The sequence below is a fragment of the Taurulus bubalis genome (assembly GCF_910589615.1).
Source record: "Taurulus bubalis genome assembly, chromosome: 17".
NCBI classification, from domain to species: Eukaryota; Metazoa; Chordata; class Actinopteri; order Perciformes; family Cottidae; genus Taurulus; species Taurulus bubalis.
The window spans coordinates 21704077-21721251 of record NC_136605.1 but is presented as its reverse complement, the minus strand read 5'-3'; the positions used below and the strand labels follow the sequence as shown (position 1 = coordinate 21721251).

Genomic DNA, 17175 nt, shown 5'->3' with positions numbered 1-17175 from the left:
TTGATTGACATTTGGATGGAGGACCTTGCCAAGTTTGGAGCGCCCGGTTTGCTTCAGCAGGACGTTGGTTTTGATAAAAGGAACCTGAACCTCCTGCTGGTGGTCACTTGGAGTCCTGCCATTGCTGAGATTGTTGTGGCTCCCGTTAAGTCAGTGGCTTGGATTCAATTCTACTCGGTGTGTGAACCCGGTAAGTAAGACACAAATTACATGAGAAACTTCATTTAATTGTTTGATTAATTGCACTTACTCACTTTCTTGCTTTTTCCCAACTTCAGATATCAACATGAGCTCTGACGCCGAGATGGCCCAGTACGGGCCGGCGTCCATCTTTCTCCGCAAACCTGAGAAGGAGAGAGTGGAGGCTCAGAACCGGCCGTTCGATGCCAGGACGGCCTGCTTTGTGCCCGACGCCAAGGAGCTGTACATCAAAGGCGTCATCCAGAACAAAGACGGCGGCCAAGTCACCGTGAAGACCGACGCGGACGAGGTAGATATGTCTGTGCACGACCTAATGACTGCAAAAATATGAATCAAAACAATACAAAAATCATGTTGCAGAACTTGAACCAGCTGCTGTTTGGTTGGTATGAAAGAAAAACCACGACAGACCCTTTTACAGCCGATATCATCACACAATTTATCAATTTTCAATGTTCCAGTTTTATTTTCTCGTTGTTTTTTTGATATGATACTTTTTCTTTCCCTTGCTGATTGGCCCTGAACATCCTGTTTTCTCCAATCGATATCATTTCTTCTTCTCTTCTCACCCCTCCAGCCTGTAACCGTCAAGGAGGAAGATTGCCACGCCATGAATCCCCCAAAGTACGACAAGATTGAGGACATGGTCATGATGACGCACCTCAATGAGCCGTCTGTGCTGTTTAACCTCAAAGATCGCTACGCGGCGTGGATGATCTATGTACGTGATGAAAGAGACGTTTCCACCTCCCTGCCTGAGTCTCTCTCTCTCTCGCCTCACTCACTGTGTGTTCTCGTCTGCAGACGTACTCTGGGCTCTTCTGCGTCACCGTGAACCCCTACAAGTGGCTGCCGGTCTACGACCAAAAGGTGGTGTCGGCCTACAGAGGGAAGAAGAGGATGGAGGCCCCGCCGCACATCTTCTCCGTCTCTGATAATGCATATCAAAATATGCTTACGGGTGAGAGAGAAAGTACTTAACGATGTGTGTTGGATTTAAAAAGCATGCACTTCAACCTTTAAGCCCACACCATAACCCTAATAACCCTAACCCCTAATCCTATGTATTGTTTGAGTTGTGTTTAGAGGTTGTACATTATATATTATTGTAGCCCTGATTTTTATGTTTAATTTGATACCTAACATGTTTTTTCTTTTGAGGAGGGGATTTCTTTCTTGATTTTCCTGATATAAAAGGGTCCCCTGATCTGGGGACCCTAGGGCTTAATTGAGTTTTAATCTAAATTCTTTTGGCATGAAAGTATCCGAGTCTTTTGCTAATTTTAGTCTTTTGAAGCACTTTAAACTGAAAGAAAACATCCCTGAAGTGAATCTTTTATCCCCAACAGATCGTGAGAACCAGTCTGTCCTGATCACGTGAGTCATGTTGCATTTCATTTTATTTTTTACGTGTCAAATAATTTAGTCAACGGGTGTTTTTTTTCTTCTTCTTCTGTGTTCTCAGCGGAGAATCCGGTGCAGGGAAGACCGTCAACACCAAGCGGGTCATCCAGTACTTTGCGACAATCGCAGTGGCTGGTGGCGACAAGAAAGATAACTCGCCTGGCAAAATACAGGTACTGCCTCAGCAAGATGTATATATATATATATATATATATATACATAAACAAAAACTGCAATGTGATTGTACTGAAGCTGGCTGTGCTCTGCAGGGGACGCTGGAAGATCAAATCATTTCAGCCAACCCTCTGCTGGAGGCCTTCGGGAACGCCAAGACTGTGAGGAACGACAACTCCTCTCGATTTGTGAGTGTGAGATCTGGACATCAAAGAGCTTTCTTATTCTTTTTTTTTATCTTTATAAAGAACTTTGAATGTTTTCTTGTGCACGTTCACAGAGGATGTCATTTGTTTCACAGGGTAAATTCATCAGAATTCACTTTGGATCCTCAGGGAAACTGGCTTCTGCTGATATCGAAACCTGTACGTTTTCGTGTTTCCACATTAATGAAGCTCCTTATCGGCATACTTCACTTCTGACGACCATCATTTGCTGCGTAATTCAATGCAGATCTGCTGGAGAAGTCGAGAGTGACGTTCCAGTTGACCCAGGAGAGGAGCTACCACATCTTCTACCAGATCATGACCGGACACAAAGCAGAGCTTATCGGTACGGGGAGGACGTCATATCTACGGCTGATCTGTTGAAGGATAAATAAATGAATGTGTTTAATGTCTCCCGTCAGATATGCTCCTCATATCAACAAACCCATACGACTTCCCCATGATCAGTCAGGGGCAGATCACCGTGGCGAGCATCGATGACAGAGAAGAGCTGTTGGCCACAGACGTGAGCTCCCGCCTGCCCGTCGCTTTACGTACTTTCAGCATTTTATTGACTTTCGCTTAACTCTGAATTTCCCATAACAGGTGGCCACCGACATCCTGGGCTTCACCAGCGATGAGAAACTGTCCATCTACAAGCTGACCGGCGCCGTGTTGCATTATGGGAACATGAAGTTCAAGCAGAAGCAGCGGGAGGAGCAGGCGGAGCCCGACGGCACCGAGGGTGACGCTTCTCACTTTTAAGTCTCGTTGGTGTCGTCCGAGAAAATGACCGCGCGGACGGTATTAACAGACATGTCGTGCGTTTCTCTCAGTGGCCGACAAAGTGGCGTTCCTCATGGCGCTGAACTCTGCGGACTTGTTGAAAGCCCTCTGCTACCCCAGAGTGAAAGTGGGGAACGAGTTTGTCACCAAGGGCCAGACCGTCCCCCAGGTACTGTGACTGCTCCGAGATTGAACCAGTGATAATGCATGATGGGGCGTGCTGATATAAGAGAATAATACACAACGTGGAGGCAAAGTAATGCTAATATTGGGACACCTTGCCATGAACGGTTACAAAAAAAAGTAATGCAAAACAACTCTCAAAGGAACAATTTGCAGAATTTAGGGGGGATGTATTGGCAGAAATGGTATTATAATCTTAAAAAGTATGTTTTCTTTGGTGTATAATCGCCTGAAAATAAGAATTGTTGGGTTTTTGTTTGCTTAGAATGATAACCTTTTAACCCTTTAATCCCCACACCCTAACCCTAACCCCTTATCCTATTTATTGTCTGAGTTGTGTTTAGAGGTTGTACGTGGGGATTATATATTATTGTATCCCTGATTTTTATGTTTAATTTGATACCTAACATGTTTTTTTTTGGGGGGTAGGGAGGGTTATACCCAGTTTTTTTCTTGATTTGTACCATGTGACCTGATATAAAAGCCCCTAGGGCTCAAAATAATACTATTGCCTTCATCGTTCTGCATTGCTCAATCCATGAGGAACAGTGACAAATATCAAGAATTGTGGTGACGGCATTGTCTCCTTTCCTTTGGTAGAGGATGGTCCAGTGTATCTTATGCTGAAGGAAATAGGAAAGGAAGCATTGAATTCGACCAGCTCTTATTATGGCTGCCACTGAATGCGTCGTTTCACTCAGTCCTAAGAATAAAAGACTTAAACTTTTAAGATATAGGACTAAATACTGATTGGTTAGGGCAAAACCACCAACAAACCACCGAAATACCTCAAATCATGTCCAGTTCGGACAAGTTAAATAACCCTATTTTCATAAAGAAATCTACATTGTCTGTTACTGATTCATGCTTCCTCAAAATCTCCTAATCAGGTCACCAATGCAGTTGGGGCTCTGGCCAAGTCCGTCTATGAGAAGATGTTCCTCTGGATGGTGATCCGGATCAACGAGATGCTGGACACCAAGCAGCCGAGGCAGTTCTTCATCGGGGTGTTGGACATCGCTGGATTTGAAATATTTGATGTGAGTTTGGACTTTTTTTTTTAGTGCATCTTGGTGGGTCGATGGTGACGAATTCTCAGTTATACGTTGCTGTGTCATGCGTTGATTCTGGTCTTCAGTACAACAGCATGGAGCAAATCTGCATCAACTTCACCAACGAGAAGCTGCAGCAGTTCTTCAACCACCACATGTTCGTGTTGGAGCAGGAGGAGTACAAGAAGGAGGGCATCGACTGGGAGTTCATCGACTTCGGCATGGACCTGGCGGCCTGCATCGAGCTCATTGAAAAGGTATGGTAATCTACTGCACATCAGTTTATATTCTATCTCATTTTGAACACCTTGTATAATGTCTGTCTGTGATGCGTTCAACAGCCAATGGGCATCTTCTCCATCCTCGAAGAGGAGTGCATGTTCCCCAAGGCCTCAGACACTTCTTTCAAAAACAAACTCTACGACCAGCATCTTGGAAAGAACAACGCTTTCCAGAAGCCAAAGGTCATCAAAGGGAAACCCGAGGCTCACTTCACTCTGGTTCACTACGCCGGCGCCGTGGACTACAACATCTCCGGCTGGCTGGAGAAGAACAAAGACCCTCTGAATGAGTCTGTGGTGCAGCTCTACCAGAAGTCATCGATGAAACTGCTGTCTTTCTTGTATGCTTCATTTTCTGGTGCTGAAGCAGGTGAAACATTGGCAAAGCTTTGGAATAATTAACGTTTATTTATAGAAAGACCGGGCTTCATGCGTTTGGCAAATACTAAATACTTTTTCTGTCTGCTTTGTAGAATCTGGTGGAGATGCCGCAGGCAAAACCGCAAAGAAAGGAGCAAAGAAGAAGGGAGGCTCGTTTCAGACGGTGTCTGCAGTCTTCAGGGTAAAGATATCAATCTGTTTTACATAAGACCTTTCTTGTCCCGGAAAGATCTAACGACGATCGATCTCCTGCAGGAAAATCTCGGAAAACTGATGACCAACTTGAGGAGCACCCACCCTCACTTTGTGCGATGCCTGATCCCGAATGAGATTAAAACACCAGGTACAGATTCACAAGAGGAACTTCAAACGATGCTCTTGTGAAATTCGCTTTTGCCAATCCATTTATGTCGACTTCCCCGTAGGTATCATGGACAATCACCTGGTCATCCACCAGCTGCGCTGTAACGGCGTGCTGGAGGGTATCCGCATCTGCAGGAAGGGATTCCCCAGCAGGATTATTTACGCTGACTTCAAGCAGAGGTCGGCATCGATTCCGAAGATGATTTATACTAAAAATATTCCAGTTTGTGATAATCTATCTTTATCCAAATGAACAGATACAAAATCCTGAACACTGGTGCCTTCCCAGAGGGACAGTTCATCGATGGAAAGAAAGCTTCTGAGAAGCTCTTGGGTTCCATTGACTTGGACCAGACTCAGTACAGATTTGGGGCTACAAAAGTATGTGTCCAAAGGCCTCGTAGGTTTACCTTCTGAAATCTCTTGGAAACGCCCCGTGTAGACTTCACCACACCTTACTGTTGCAGGTGTTCTTCAAAGCCGGCTTACTCGGCACTCTGGAGGAGCTGCGAGATGAAAAGCTAGTTTCTCTCGTGACCCAGACTCAAGCGGCGTGTCGTGGATATCTCGTGAGAAAAAAAACCTCCAACTTAACGGCTCAAAAGTAAGTTCGGCATCAAGAATGCTCTTCTTCGCTGATCGAAACTAAACCAAATAGCACTAAAAAGCTGATGTGTATCTCACAGAGACTGCGTCTGGATCCTGCAGTATAACCTGCGCTCCTTCATGAACGTGAAACACTGGCCGTGGATGAAGCTGTTCTTTAAAATAAAGCCACTTCTCAAGAGCGCAGAGTCCGAGAAGGAGATGGCGACCATGAAGGTGGACTTCGTCAAATGTGAGGAGGATCTGGTGAAGTCAGAGTCCAAGAGGAAAGATCTGGAAGAGAAGATGGTTTCTCTTTTGCAGGAGAAGAATAACCTCCTCCTGCAAGTGCAATCTGTGAGTGGCTTCGGAAAGGACGACGATTGATCTCATTGACATCATCCGAACCGTCAGGCATTAGTGTCCTCTCTCTGTTTCTTAGGACTCAGAACATCTTGGCGACACAGAGGAGAAGTGCGAAGGCTTGATCAAGAGCAAAATCCAGCTGGAGGCCAGACTCAAAGACGTGGCCGAGAGACTGGAGGACGAGGAGGAAACGAACGCCGAGCTGACCGCCAAGAAGCGGAAGCTGGAGGACGAGTTCTCTGAGCTCAAAAAAGACATCGACGACCTGGAGATGACTCTGGCTAAAGTGGAGAAGGAGAAACATGCCACGGAAAACAAGGTCTGTGCTGGTTGGTTGCATCTCCTTCCCAAGGGAGCAGGGTATCTCTAAAACTACGTAGCACGTTTTTGGTGTCACCATGTGTCTATTCAATAAACTCTTCTATCTTTTTCCTGATCAGATATTGGCATCTCTGAGTGCTTTCTAGCTGTTACCTCATGTCTTTTTTTATCTCCATAATGAATGTGTTACAATGCATACTACCTTTTTTTTCAGGTTAAAAACCTGATGGAGGAGCTGGCTGTACAGGAGGAAAACATTGGCAAACTGACCCAAGAGAAGAAAGCCATTCAGGAGGCTCACACACAGGCTCTGGATGACCTTCAGGTCGAGGAAGACAAAGTCAACACTCTGACCAAAGCCAAGGCCAAGCTGGAACAGCAAGTGGACGGCGTGAGTTGCTGCAAACAATCACACACTCAAACACTGGAGTCACCTGACATCCTAATTACATTTAATCTAATTTGCTTTTCAAGCTTGACGGTTCGCTGGAGCAGGAAAAGAAGATCCGCATGGACCTGGAACGAGCCAAGAGGAAGCTCGAGGGGGATCTGAAGCTCGCTCAAGAATCCCTGATGGACCTCGAAAACCACAAGCAACAATCTGAGGAGAAGATTAAGAAGTGATTTTACGATGCACTGATTGAGAGGAGAATACGTCTCTGGGTTTGAACTGACATCTTGCGTCTTCTTGTCCTTGCAGGAAAGAATTTGAAAACAACCAGCTGTTCAGCAAAATTGCAGACGAGCAAACGATCAACAACCAGCTCCAGAAGAAGATGAAGGAGCTCCATGTAACACAACTCACACTGAAGTCGTGCATCAATCAGACGGATAACGGCCTTCATGGTATCTGTGTTTATGTTTTGGTTTTAAGGCTCGTCTTGAAGAGCTGGAGGAAGAAGTCGAGGCCGAGCGAGCCGCCCGGGCGAAGGTGGAGAAGCAGCGGTCCGACCTCACCCGGGAGCTGGAGGAGATCAGCGAGCGGCTGGACGAGGCCGGAGGAGCCACCGCCATCCAGGTCGTGATGAACAAGAAGCGTGAGGCCGAGTCCCTGAAGCTGCGGCGGGAGCTGGAGGAGGCCGAGCTGCACCACGAGGCCACGACCGCCGCGCTGCGCAAGAGGCACGCCGACAGCGCGGCGGAGCTGGGAGAGCAGATCGACAACCTGCAGAAGATCAAACAGAAGCTGGAGAAGGAGAAGAGCGAGATGAGGATGGACATCGACGACTTGTCCGCTAACATGGGAACGGTTGCAAAAACCAAGGTGAGATTATTGTACATCCGGAAATACACTTTTAGCATAATTACTACCATAAATAAAAGACTTTGAAAACAACGGAAGTGACAATATATGGACTGCAGAGGAGCGACATAGAGACGCTGTGTACGGCTCTGGTGTCGACCTGTCAATCACCTTTAGCCCCGCCCCTAAAGCGTCCCCTGCTTTATGGTCTGTTTGACTCTAAATGACCATAATTTACTAAATGAACATCATGCTGTATTGAAGAAGACTTGAAACTAGAGATTGAGACATAAACTCATGTTTACAATGTTTACTGAGGGAATACATCAAGAGAAGTAGAGTCATTTATATAGACTTCTATACAACCAGAGGAGTCACCCCCTGGTGGTCAGGAGAGAGAATGCAGCTTTAACACGTGAAGTATATACTTCTAAAAAACCAGAGGAGTTGCCCCCTGGTGGTCAGGAGAGAGAATGCAGCTTTAACACATGAAGCATAGACTTCTATACAATCAGAGGAGTCGCCCCCTGGTGGTCAGGAGAGAGAATGCAGCTTTAACACATGAAGCATAGACTTCTATACAACCAGAGGAGTCACCCCCTGGTGGTCAGGAGAGAGAATGCAGCTTTAACACATGAATCATAGACTTCTATACAACCAGAGAAGTCGCCCCCTGGTGGTCAGGAGAGAGAATGCAGCTTTAACACATGAAGCCCAGAGAGAGCTCCACAAGTGATTTTAATCCGATGAACACTCGCAGGTGAACCTGGAGAGGACGTGTCGCTCTCTTGAAGATCAGCTGATGGAGCTGAAGAACAAGAGTGACGAGAACACGCGGCAGATTTCTGATCTCACCAATCAGAGAGCTCGTTTTCAAACTGAGAACGGTAATTATGTTGAAATTCATAAAGTTACAGAGTTAGGCATGTAGGTCATTTTACTAGTTAAAGTAGACCACACTTACCGCACTTTAGAAGATACTCTGTGTTATCTAAATACAAGTCATCTGGAATATGTACGGTATGTGTAATACGTATAAAATGTCTCTATTTTAAATTATATCATTAGATTATTACTCATGTATTGATGTAAAAGTAGGATCTTACTGAAGCTAATAGATCATATTTTCTCCATTAAAACAATTTATTGTTTATTTCAAAAAATATATATAAAATAGGTGAAAATGTGTGTCATTGTTAACCAGAACCCAAAGTGACAATGTTTGTAATTATTACTACAACATTAACATTATTCAAAGTAAAAGCAGCAAAATGTTGTAAAATCTTTATACAAATTTGCAAATTTTCTTTCAATCGACTAATTGATTCATGGACTTTTTTAACGACCGTTTATACATTTTTAACAAAGGATCATACTTTATAAACTCTTCACAGGTTTTGTGTGCGAACATTTTACTTTGAAAAATGATGTGAACTAACGTTATACATGTAGTGGAGTAAAAAGGGCCTTTTTATATTTTAATTAATGTCATTGTTGGGCTCGTAGATGAATATTCCCGCCAAATGGAGGAGAGAGAGAGTCTCGTCTCCCAGCTGACGAGAGGGAAGCAGGGATTCACGACGCAGGTCGACGAGTTGAAACGACGCATCGAGGAGGAAACGAAGGTAACGGAAGCGTTCAAATTCTCATCCTGCTTTTCTTGGCTTTTTCTCTTTCTTTTTCTCTGCTCCCGAAGCTCCTGATTGGTTGTCTTTCCCCGACAGGCCAAGAGCGCCCTGGCTCACCGTCTGCAGTCGGCGCATCACGACTGCGATCTCCTGCGAGAGCAGTGTGAGGAGGAGCAGGAGGCCAAAGCCGAGCTGCGGCGCGGTCTGTCCAAAGCCAACGGCGAGGTTTCTCTGTGGAGGAGCCGATACGAGGCGGACGCCATCCAACGCACCGAGGAGCTGGAGGAAGCAAAGTGACCTCACGCTGACCTTGAATCCATAGATCAGGCTTTACAATGAGACCTTTTTGTTTTTTAGCAGGAAAATATATTGATTTAAAGATCGGCTAAGACTCTGATTTAAATAATATCCGAGGACGGTTCCTGTAAAATACGCTGCAATTTCTTTTTTGCAAAAATTGGAAAATGAAGGGTGTTTATTTGGTACACAAATTCATTATTATTCATTATTTAAGTATTTAGCTTAGAATATACAAATATTACATGTTTCTACAAACAATCATTCAGTTCAACATACATGTATGAAGAGTTTGATTTAGAATTTAATATTTATTTTTCTGGAATTCATCGACTGTTTTTAAACTCAACACAACAAATGAAACTGAAAGATAATACAACCAGAGGAGTCGCCCCCTGGTGGTCAGTAGAGAGAATGCAGCTTTAACACATGAAGCATACACTTCTATACAACCAGAGGAGTCACCCTGGTAGTCAGGAGAGAGAATGCAGCTTCAACACATGAAGCATAGACTTCTATACAACCAGAGTCGTCGCCCCCTGGTGGTCAGGATAGAGAATGCAGCATTGCAACTGAATAATTGTGATATTACTATAACTTTTTCACATTTTTTTCTCTATAACCAGCAAATAAAACATTAACTTGCAAAAAAACTAAAACATATTTGTATTCTACGGAGTGATGTCCTCGACCAAAGAAATTCTTCGTGGACTTACAGTCGTACGATTTTGTAAAGTTTCTCCACAAAGAATCACATAAAACTTTAAATCCTGTGTTGACCCGAGAGGTGCTCATTAGTTTCTTGGAAATAAGAAATGCAACATAAAAAAATACATTAAAAGAAGAAAAGAAATAGTAATTCTAACAGTTTTAGTTATCGCCTCGGGACGTTTTTAACAGTCGTGGTTTCCTCTCCGGCAGGAAGAAGCTGGCTCAGCGCCTCCAAGAGGCCGAAGAACAAGTCGAGGCGCTGAACTCAAAGTGCGCCTCGCTGGAGAAAAGCAAGCAGCGACTGCAGAGCGAGCTGGAGGAGCTCATGGTGGACGGGGAGCGGTCCAACAGCGCCGCCGCCAACCTGGACAAGAAGCAGAGGAACTTCGACAGGGTAAGTTCTTTACTATCCGCACGGATGTCTTCCCGTCACACCGCCGCCGTGACGAGCCGACGTTTCCCTCGCCTTCAGATCCTAGCGGAGTGGAAGCAGAAGCTGGAGGAGACTCGGTCGGAGCTCGAAGGCGCTCAGAAAGAGTCTCGGTCTCTGAGCGCCGAGCTCTTCAAGCTGAAGAACTGCTACGAGGAGGCGCTGGGCCGCCTGGAGGCGACGAGGAGGGAAAATAAAAACCTGCAACGTGAGCGGAAACATTATCGAGATTGAAAAAACGTTTTTGTTCGCGAGAAGCGTTTTTTTTTCTTCTTCTAAATCTTTTCTTTCTTTTTTTTTTAATCGCAGACGAGATCGCCGACCTGACGGAGCAACTCGGTGACGGCGGGAAGACGATCCACGAGCTGGAGAAGTTCAAGAAGACGGTGGAGACGGAGAAATACGAGATGCAGACGTCGCTGGAGGAATCCCAGGTACGCTGTGGGGCGCGACCCTCTAGTGGGCCGCGGAGGTATTACAGGTGCGGTGCGATGTTGAAAAATCCTTTATTAATTCCAGTGGGGAATTACTATTAATTATTTTCTGCATTTTACCATCCTTGGTAATTAAGGAGCAGTGTGCTGCTGTGAAGCTCTGGGGCTCAAAGACACTGAGACATGAAACTATGGGGAGAACAGGGATCGAACCGGCGACCTTGTGGTTTCAGGATGACCACTCCACATGAGCTACATGAGAACTTTACATAGTACAAAAGTACAAAGTACTCAGACATAAAACGTCATTAACCTTTTAAGCCCCGCTCACCCTATATAGGGTCTTCTTTTCGAGGTTCACCGTGTTCAAGTAGTTCAAGTTGTCGTATGAACCCCAATTAGTTATAATACTTTATTATTTTATATCATTTCTTTCAACATTTCTTTGTGAAAAAAATGTATATTTAAAAAAAAAAAAATGTATAACATATTTTGATCATAACTATGAATAACCAGCATGATCTAAGCAAGATTGGCCGAAACCACTGTTTGTTGTTTAAAGGCCGCCCTGGAGCAAGAGGAGTCCAAGATCCTGCGCGGGCAGATGGAGCTGAGCCAGCTGAAGGCCGAGGCGGACCGGAAGGTGGCGGAGAAGGACGAGGAGCTGGACCAGCTGAGGAGGAACAGCCAGCGGGCGGCGGAGGGCGTTCAGGCCGCGCTGGACGGCGAGCTGCGCGGCAGGAACGACGCGCTGCGGGCGAGGAAGAAGATGGACGGCGACCTGAACGAGATGGAGGTGCAGCTCGGTCACGCCAAGCGGCAGGCGGCCGAGGCCACCAAGCAGCTGAGGAGCGTCCAGGGGCAACTCAAGGTGCGTTCAGGCGCCGCGCGGGCAACTTAATACGCAACATCTTGGAAAATGTAGTTTTGGGGGCCAGAAACTGGAATAAATGCAGTTTGTTTGAGGGAGATTTATGTTAGAAGGAAAATGGTGTCTTTTACCTCCTAAAATTTGCTCTCGTCAACTTATCTGACCAAGATTTATCTATTTTTATCGAAGAAAGTATTGTTAATTAAATAAAACAATACAATAATGTATTGTATTTTGAATTCTCGTAAAAATCCAAAATAGATGACAAACAAAATGAAAAGATAATATTTAGAATTTTTGATGGTTTACATTGAGTTTTACGATGATTAAAATTGTAGATCATACCTATTTGCTCTCTTCTATACACTCGAGGCAAAGCAAGCTTGTTTGTGTAGCAACAACAAGGAGATTCAAAGTGCTTCACATGAAACCATTAAAAGCATCAAAACATAATGCAGATTAAAAAACAGTTAAGAAAACATTAAAACAGTCAAAAAGCAAAATAAAAGTTGAATAAAAGTTGCAGTGCAGTTTAAGAAATGAAATGCAGTAGTGAGATGCTCTAGGTGTTTGCTGCTGTGAGTTCTAGTTGTTTAACATTTACTAATAATTGTTTTCATTCATGGATTAATCTGCTAATTATTTCTTCCATTAATCGATTGATTTCCTGGTTTGTAGAAATAGTGAAAATAGTGAGAATCACGTTTACCCGGAGTGGCACCTTCACCATGTCTGATATTATCACCAACACTTTAACATTATTAACATTATTAAAGGAAATCGTGAAGCTGCAACCATGAAATAGTGACTGGAGTAGATGCATCTCCTCTGCAGGACGCTCACATCCACCTGGACGAGTCGGTGCGCGGGCAGGAGGGCGTGAAGGAGGCGGCCGGCCTGACGGAGCGCCGCACGTCCCTCCTGCAGGCCGAGGTCCAGGAGCTGCGAGTCGCGGTGGAGCAGACGGAGCGGAGCCGCAGGGTCTGTGAGCAGGAGCTGACGGACGCCGGCGAGCGCTCAGCCCTCCTCCGCTCACAGGTGGGGCTCGTCTACACGTGATCAACCCCACCGAACCAAAACTCAACATGTTTCATCTGTTTTCTTGGGGCAGAACATCAGTCTTCTGCACAGCAGGAAGAAGCTGGAGGCTGACATCACTCGTCTTCACTCGGAGATCGAGGAAGCCGCTCAAGAGGCCCGGAACGCCGAGGAGAAGGCCAAGAAGGCCGTCACTGAGGTGCGGCTCTCTCGCGGGAAGCTCAAGAGGCTCTCAATGTCAAAAAACTAAATGTTTTTGTGACACCTCTAGGCCGCCGTGATGGCCGAGGAGCTGAGGAAGGAGCAGGACACCAGCGCTCACCTGGAGAGGATGAGGAGGAACCTGGAGGTGGCCGTGAAGGACCTGCAGCACCGGCTAGACGAGGCCGAAAACGTGGCCATGAAGGGCGGGAAGAAGCAGCTCCAGAAAATGGAGGCTCGGGTATGTTTACGTTCCGAGTTTCATAATTATAATAATAATAATGTTTTTATATTTTAATCGGCACTAAAATAGACAATAATGATCGTATCAGGGAGCCACCAAACATGTTCTTAGAGTTATTATGAGTGATAAAAAAACAGGGCTCATTAAAGCTACGAGGAACTGGTCTGCTGTGTTGATTATGGCGCCCCCTGTGGACTAATGAGGTAGTGTTGATTATGGCGCCCCCTGTGGACTAAAGAGGTAGTGTTGGTTCTGGTGCCCCCTGTGGTCTAAAGTGGTAGTGTTGGTTCTAACGCCCCCTGTGGACTAAAGAGGTAGTGTTGGTTCTGGCGCCCCCTGTGGACTAAAGAGGTAGTGTTGGTTCTGGCGCCCCCTGTGGACTAAAGAGGTGGTGTTGGTTCTGGCGCCCCCTGTGGACTAAAGAGGTGGTGTTGGTTCTGGTGCCCCCTGTGGACTAAAGAGGTAGTGTTGGTTCTAACGCCCCCTGTGGACTAAAGAGGTAGTGTTGGTTCTAACGCCCCCTGTGGACTAAAGAGGTGGTGTTGGTTCTGGCGCCCCCTGTGGACTAAAGAGGTAGTGTTGGTTCTGGCGCCCCCTGTGGACTAAAGAGGTAGTGTTGGTTCTGGCGCCCCCTGTGGACTAAAGAGGTGGTGTTGGTTCTGGCGCCCCCTGTGGACTAAAGAGGTAGTGTTGGTTCTGGCGCCCCCTGTGGACTAAAGAGGTGGTGTTGGTTCTGGTGCCCCCTGTGGACTAACGTGTCTGAACCGAAACACACGGTTTTTGGACTGAAAATGCTTCAAAACACATCATTGCTTGTGTTTATTGTGATTATTATTGCAGATTTAGATGCTTTAGGTCTTAATCTTTCTAAAGAATACAATAAAAAAACTTGGGGTGCAATCGAGGAGTCCTTTTTTGCTCAGACTTTTTTTTTGCAGATTCAAGGACAATAGGGTCTGGTATTCATATCAAGGTCATATGAGTTTATATGTCTCAAAACCTGCCAATAAAGAAAAGAAAATCGACATTAAAAAGTCCAGAAGTTCAAACATAGGGATAAAGTAACCTTTACACAAAATATAAAAGTATCTATTAAAGTAAATGTAGCATAGATGTTACCTTATGTTCAACCATTAAAAGGTAAAAAAGGATCTTGTGTATTTCTATTATTTAAGTAATTGTTCTGTTCCAGCAGTTCAACATACATTCTTATATTAATCATAATAACAATAACGTGCTCTGAACCCTCAGGTCCGGGAGCTGGAGAGCGAGCTGGAGGCGGAGCAGAGGCGCTCGGCGGAGGCCGGCAAAGGACTCCGCAAGTACGAGAGGAGACTCAAGGAGCTGGGCTTTCAGGTAAAGAGACAACAACTCATCTGGGCGCCGCCTTGTCGACGTTAAAATGAGATGAAATAATGAAAACAAGTTTCTTCCAGTCGGAGGAAGACAAGAAGACGATCCTCCGGCTGCAGGATCTGGTCGACAAGCTGCAGAACAAAATGAAGTCCTGCAAGCAGCACACGGAGGAGACTGTGAGTGAACCTCAGTCTGTAGGAATAAGACCCAGATCCTCGTACTTTACTGCAGTACTTTATGCTACGTTATACTTCTACCACATCTCAACGGTATATTTACTACGTTTGTCTGGCAGCTCTAGTCGCTTCCTGTCCAGTGGAAACCTCGTACCTCCAGATGTGTTGATGAGTGTTTCCTTTGTGTGTTGAGATAATTAATTATTAATAAATAAACTAATGCTTTGTTTGCTTTGTTAGTTAATTTAATTTAATATTATTATATTCTTTTTTTTAATATATTTTGCATTTTTTTATATTGTGTGTCTTACATTAATTAATACATAATTAATACATGATCTATCTATCTATCTATCTATCATCTATCTATCTATCTATCTATCATCTATCTATCTATCTATCTATCTATCTATCTATCTATCTATCTATCTATCATCTATCTATCTATCTATCTATCTATCTATCTATCATCTATCTATCTATCTATCTATCTATCTATCATCTATCTATCTATCTATCTATCTATCTATCATCTATCTATCTATCTATCTATCTATCTATCTATCTATCTATCATCTATCTATCTATCTATCTATCTATCTATCATCTATCTATCTATCTATCTATCTATCATCTATCTATCTATCTATCTATCTATCTATCTCTCTATCTATCTATCTATCTATCTATCTATCATCTATCTATCTATCTATCTATCTATCTATCATCTATCTATCTATCTATCATCTATCTATCTATCTATCTATCTATCTATCTATCTATCTATCTATCTATCTATCTTATTTAGCAGTAATATTAATCCAGATATAATAGTAAACTGACTGGGATATTTGTACTGCACATTTAATACTTTAAGTGCATTTAGCTAATAATACTGATGTACTTTTACTGAAGTACGGTTCAAGTGCAGGACTTTTACTTGTATTGGAGTATTATTACAGTGCAGTACTAGTACTTGTACTGAAGTAAAGGACCTTGGAGTAGTATTACAGTGCAGTACTAGTACTCGTACTGAAGGACCTGACCCTGGAGTAGTATTACAGTGCAGTACTAGTACTCGTACTGAAGGACCTGACCCTGGAGTAGTATTACAGTGCAGTACTAGTACTCGTACTGAAGGACCTGACCCTGGAGTAGTATTACAGTGCAGTACTAGTACTCGTACTGAAGGACCTGACCCTGGAGTAGTATTACAGTGCAGTACTAGTACTTGTACTGAAGTAACGGACCTTGGAGTAGTATTACAGTGCAGTACTAGTACTCGTACTGAAGGACCTGACCCTGGAGTAGTATTACAGTGCAGTACTAGTACTTGTACTGAAGTAACGGACCTTGGAGTAGTATTACAGTGCAGTACTAGTACTCGTACTGAAGGACCTGACCCTGGAGTAGTATTACAGTGCAGTACTAGTACTCGTACTGAAGGACCTGACCCTGGAGTAGTATTACAGTGCAGTACTAGTACTCGTACTGAAGGACCTGACCCTGGAGTAGTATTACAGTGCAGTACTAGTACTCGTACTGAAGGACCTGACCCTGCAGGAGCAGCAGTCCGTGGTGCAGCTCGCTCGCTGCAGGAAGGCTCAGCTGGAGCTGGAGGAAGCGGAGCAGCGAGCCGATGAGGCCGAGTGTCTGGCCAACAGGATGCGAGCCAAGAGGAGAGAGATCGGGACGAAGGTGAAGCCTTTCATTTCATACGCGCAGTAAAGATACTGATATTCTGCTTTTATTAACGGCTGTATGATTGGAAGAAGCTAAAACACCAGTTATCAGGGTTTTTCAGCCATGAATATTTGTTTCTTTTGACTTCTACATTTGAAAGTCGGTGTTAGAAATAAAATCCTGCATTAATTTACTGTTTAATTTACTGTGTTGTTAATCGTTTGCAGGCACAAGAAGGACAGAGCGAGTAGCTGGACGTTGGACTTTAACCAGCAGAGACAAATGTGCATGACAGAAATGTTTTTGAGCAAATTATTCATTAAAAATTGTTTAAAATATTCACATCACAGAGTGTTAACTCAAGTCAATAAATCATATTAAAATAAATTAGCACTCCTCTTTCAAAATAAGTCAACCTTTTTTCATTCATATATATTTATTTTAATATAAATCCAGTAGTGATGTAGATGACATCATCATCTGTAGCTGCACATTAAACCCACCATAACAAATGTAACAATAATGTGATTTTTAGCATTAATAAAAATAAGGAAATGCCC

At 44.2% G+C, this 17175-nt stretch overlaps 1 protein-coding gene across 1 annotated transcript; it reads left to right on the top strand.

The window, feature by feature from the left end:
- Positions 1–286: 286 nt before the first annotated feature.
- LOC306749498 (myosin heavy chain, fast skeletal muscle-like) lies at positions 287–16866 on the top strand (the record flags this gene model as incomplete). Its single annotated transcript, XM_079232803.1, has 39 exons — positions 287–490; positions 779–922; positions 1006–1162; positions 1551–1578; positions 1667–1778; positions 1875–1967; positions 2081–2144; positions 2233–2331; positions 2408–2511; positions 2592–2730; positions 2822–2940; positions 3845–3994; positions 4093–4263; positions 4348–4657; positions 4761–4849; positions 4924–5011; positions 5094–5211; positions 5289–5412; positions 5499–5635; positions 5718–5973; positions 6059–6301; positions 6518–6694; positions 6778–6923; positions 7004–7094; positions 7178–7567; positions 8307–8433; positions 9053–9171; positions 9271–9467; positions 10393–10576; positions 10655–10820; positions 10922–11046; positions 11609–11917; positions 12752–12955; positions 13029–13154; positions 13227–13397; positions 14652–14756; positions 14837–14932; positions 16496–16630; positions 16843–16866. The coding sequence occupies 39 exons, from the start codon at positions 287–289 to the stop codon at positions 16864–16866; spliced, it is 5841 nt and encodes a 1946-aa protein (XP_079088929.1).
- Positions 16867–17175: the final 309 nt, after the last annotated feature.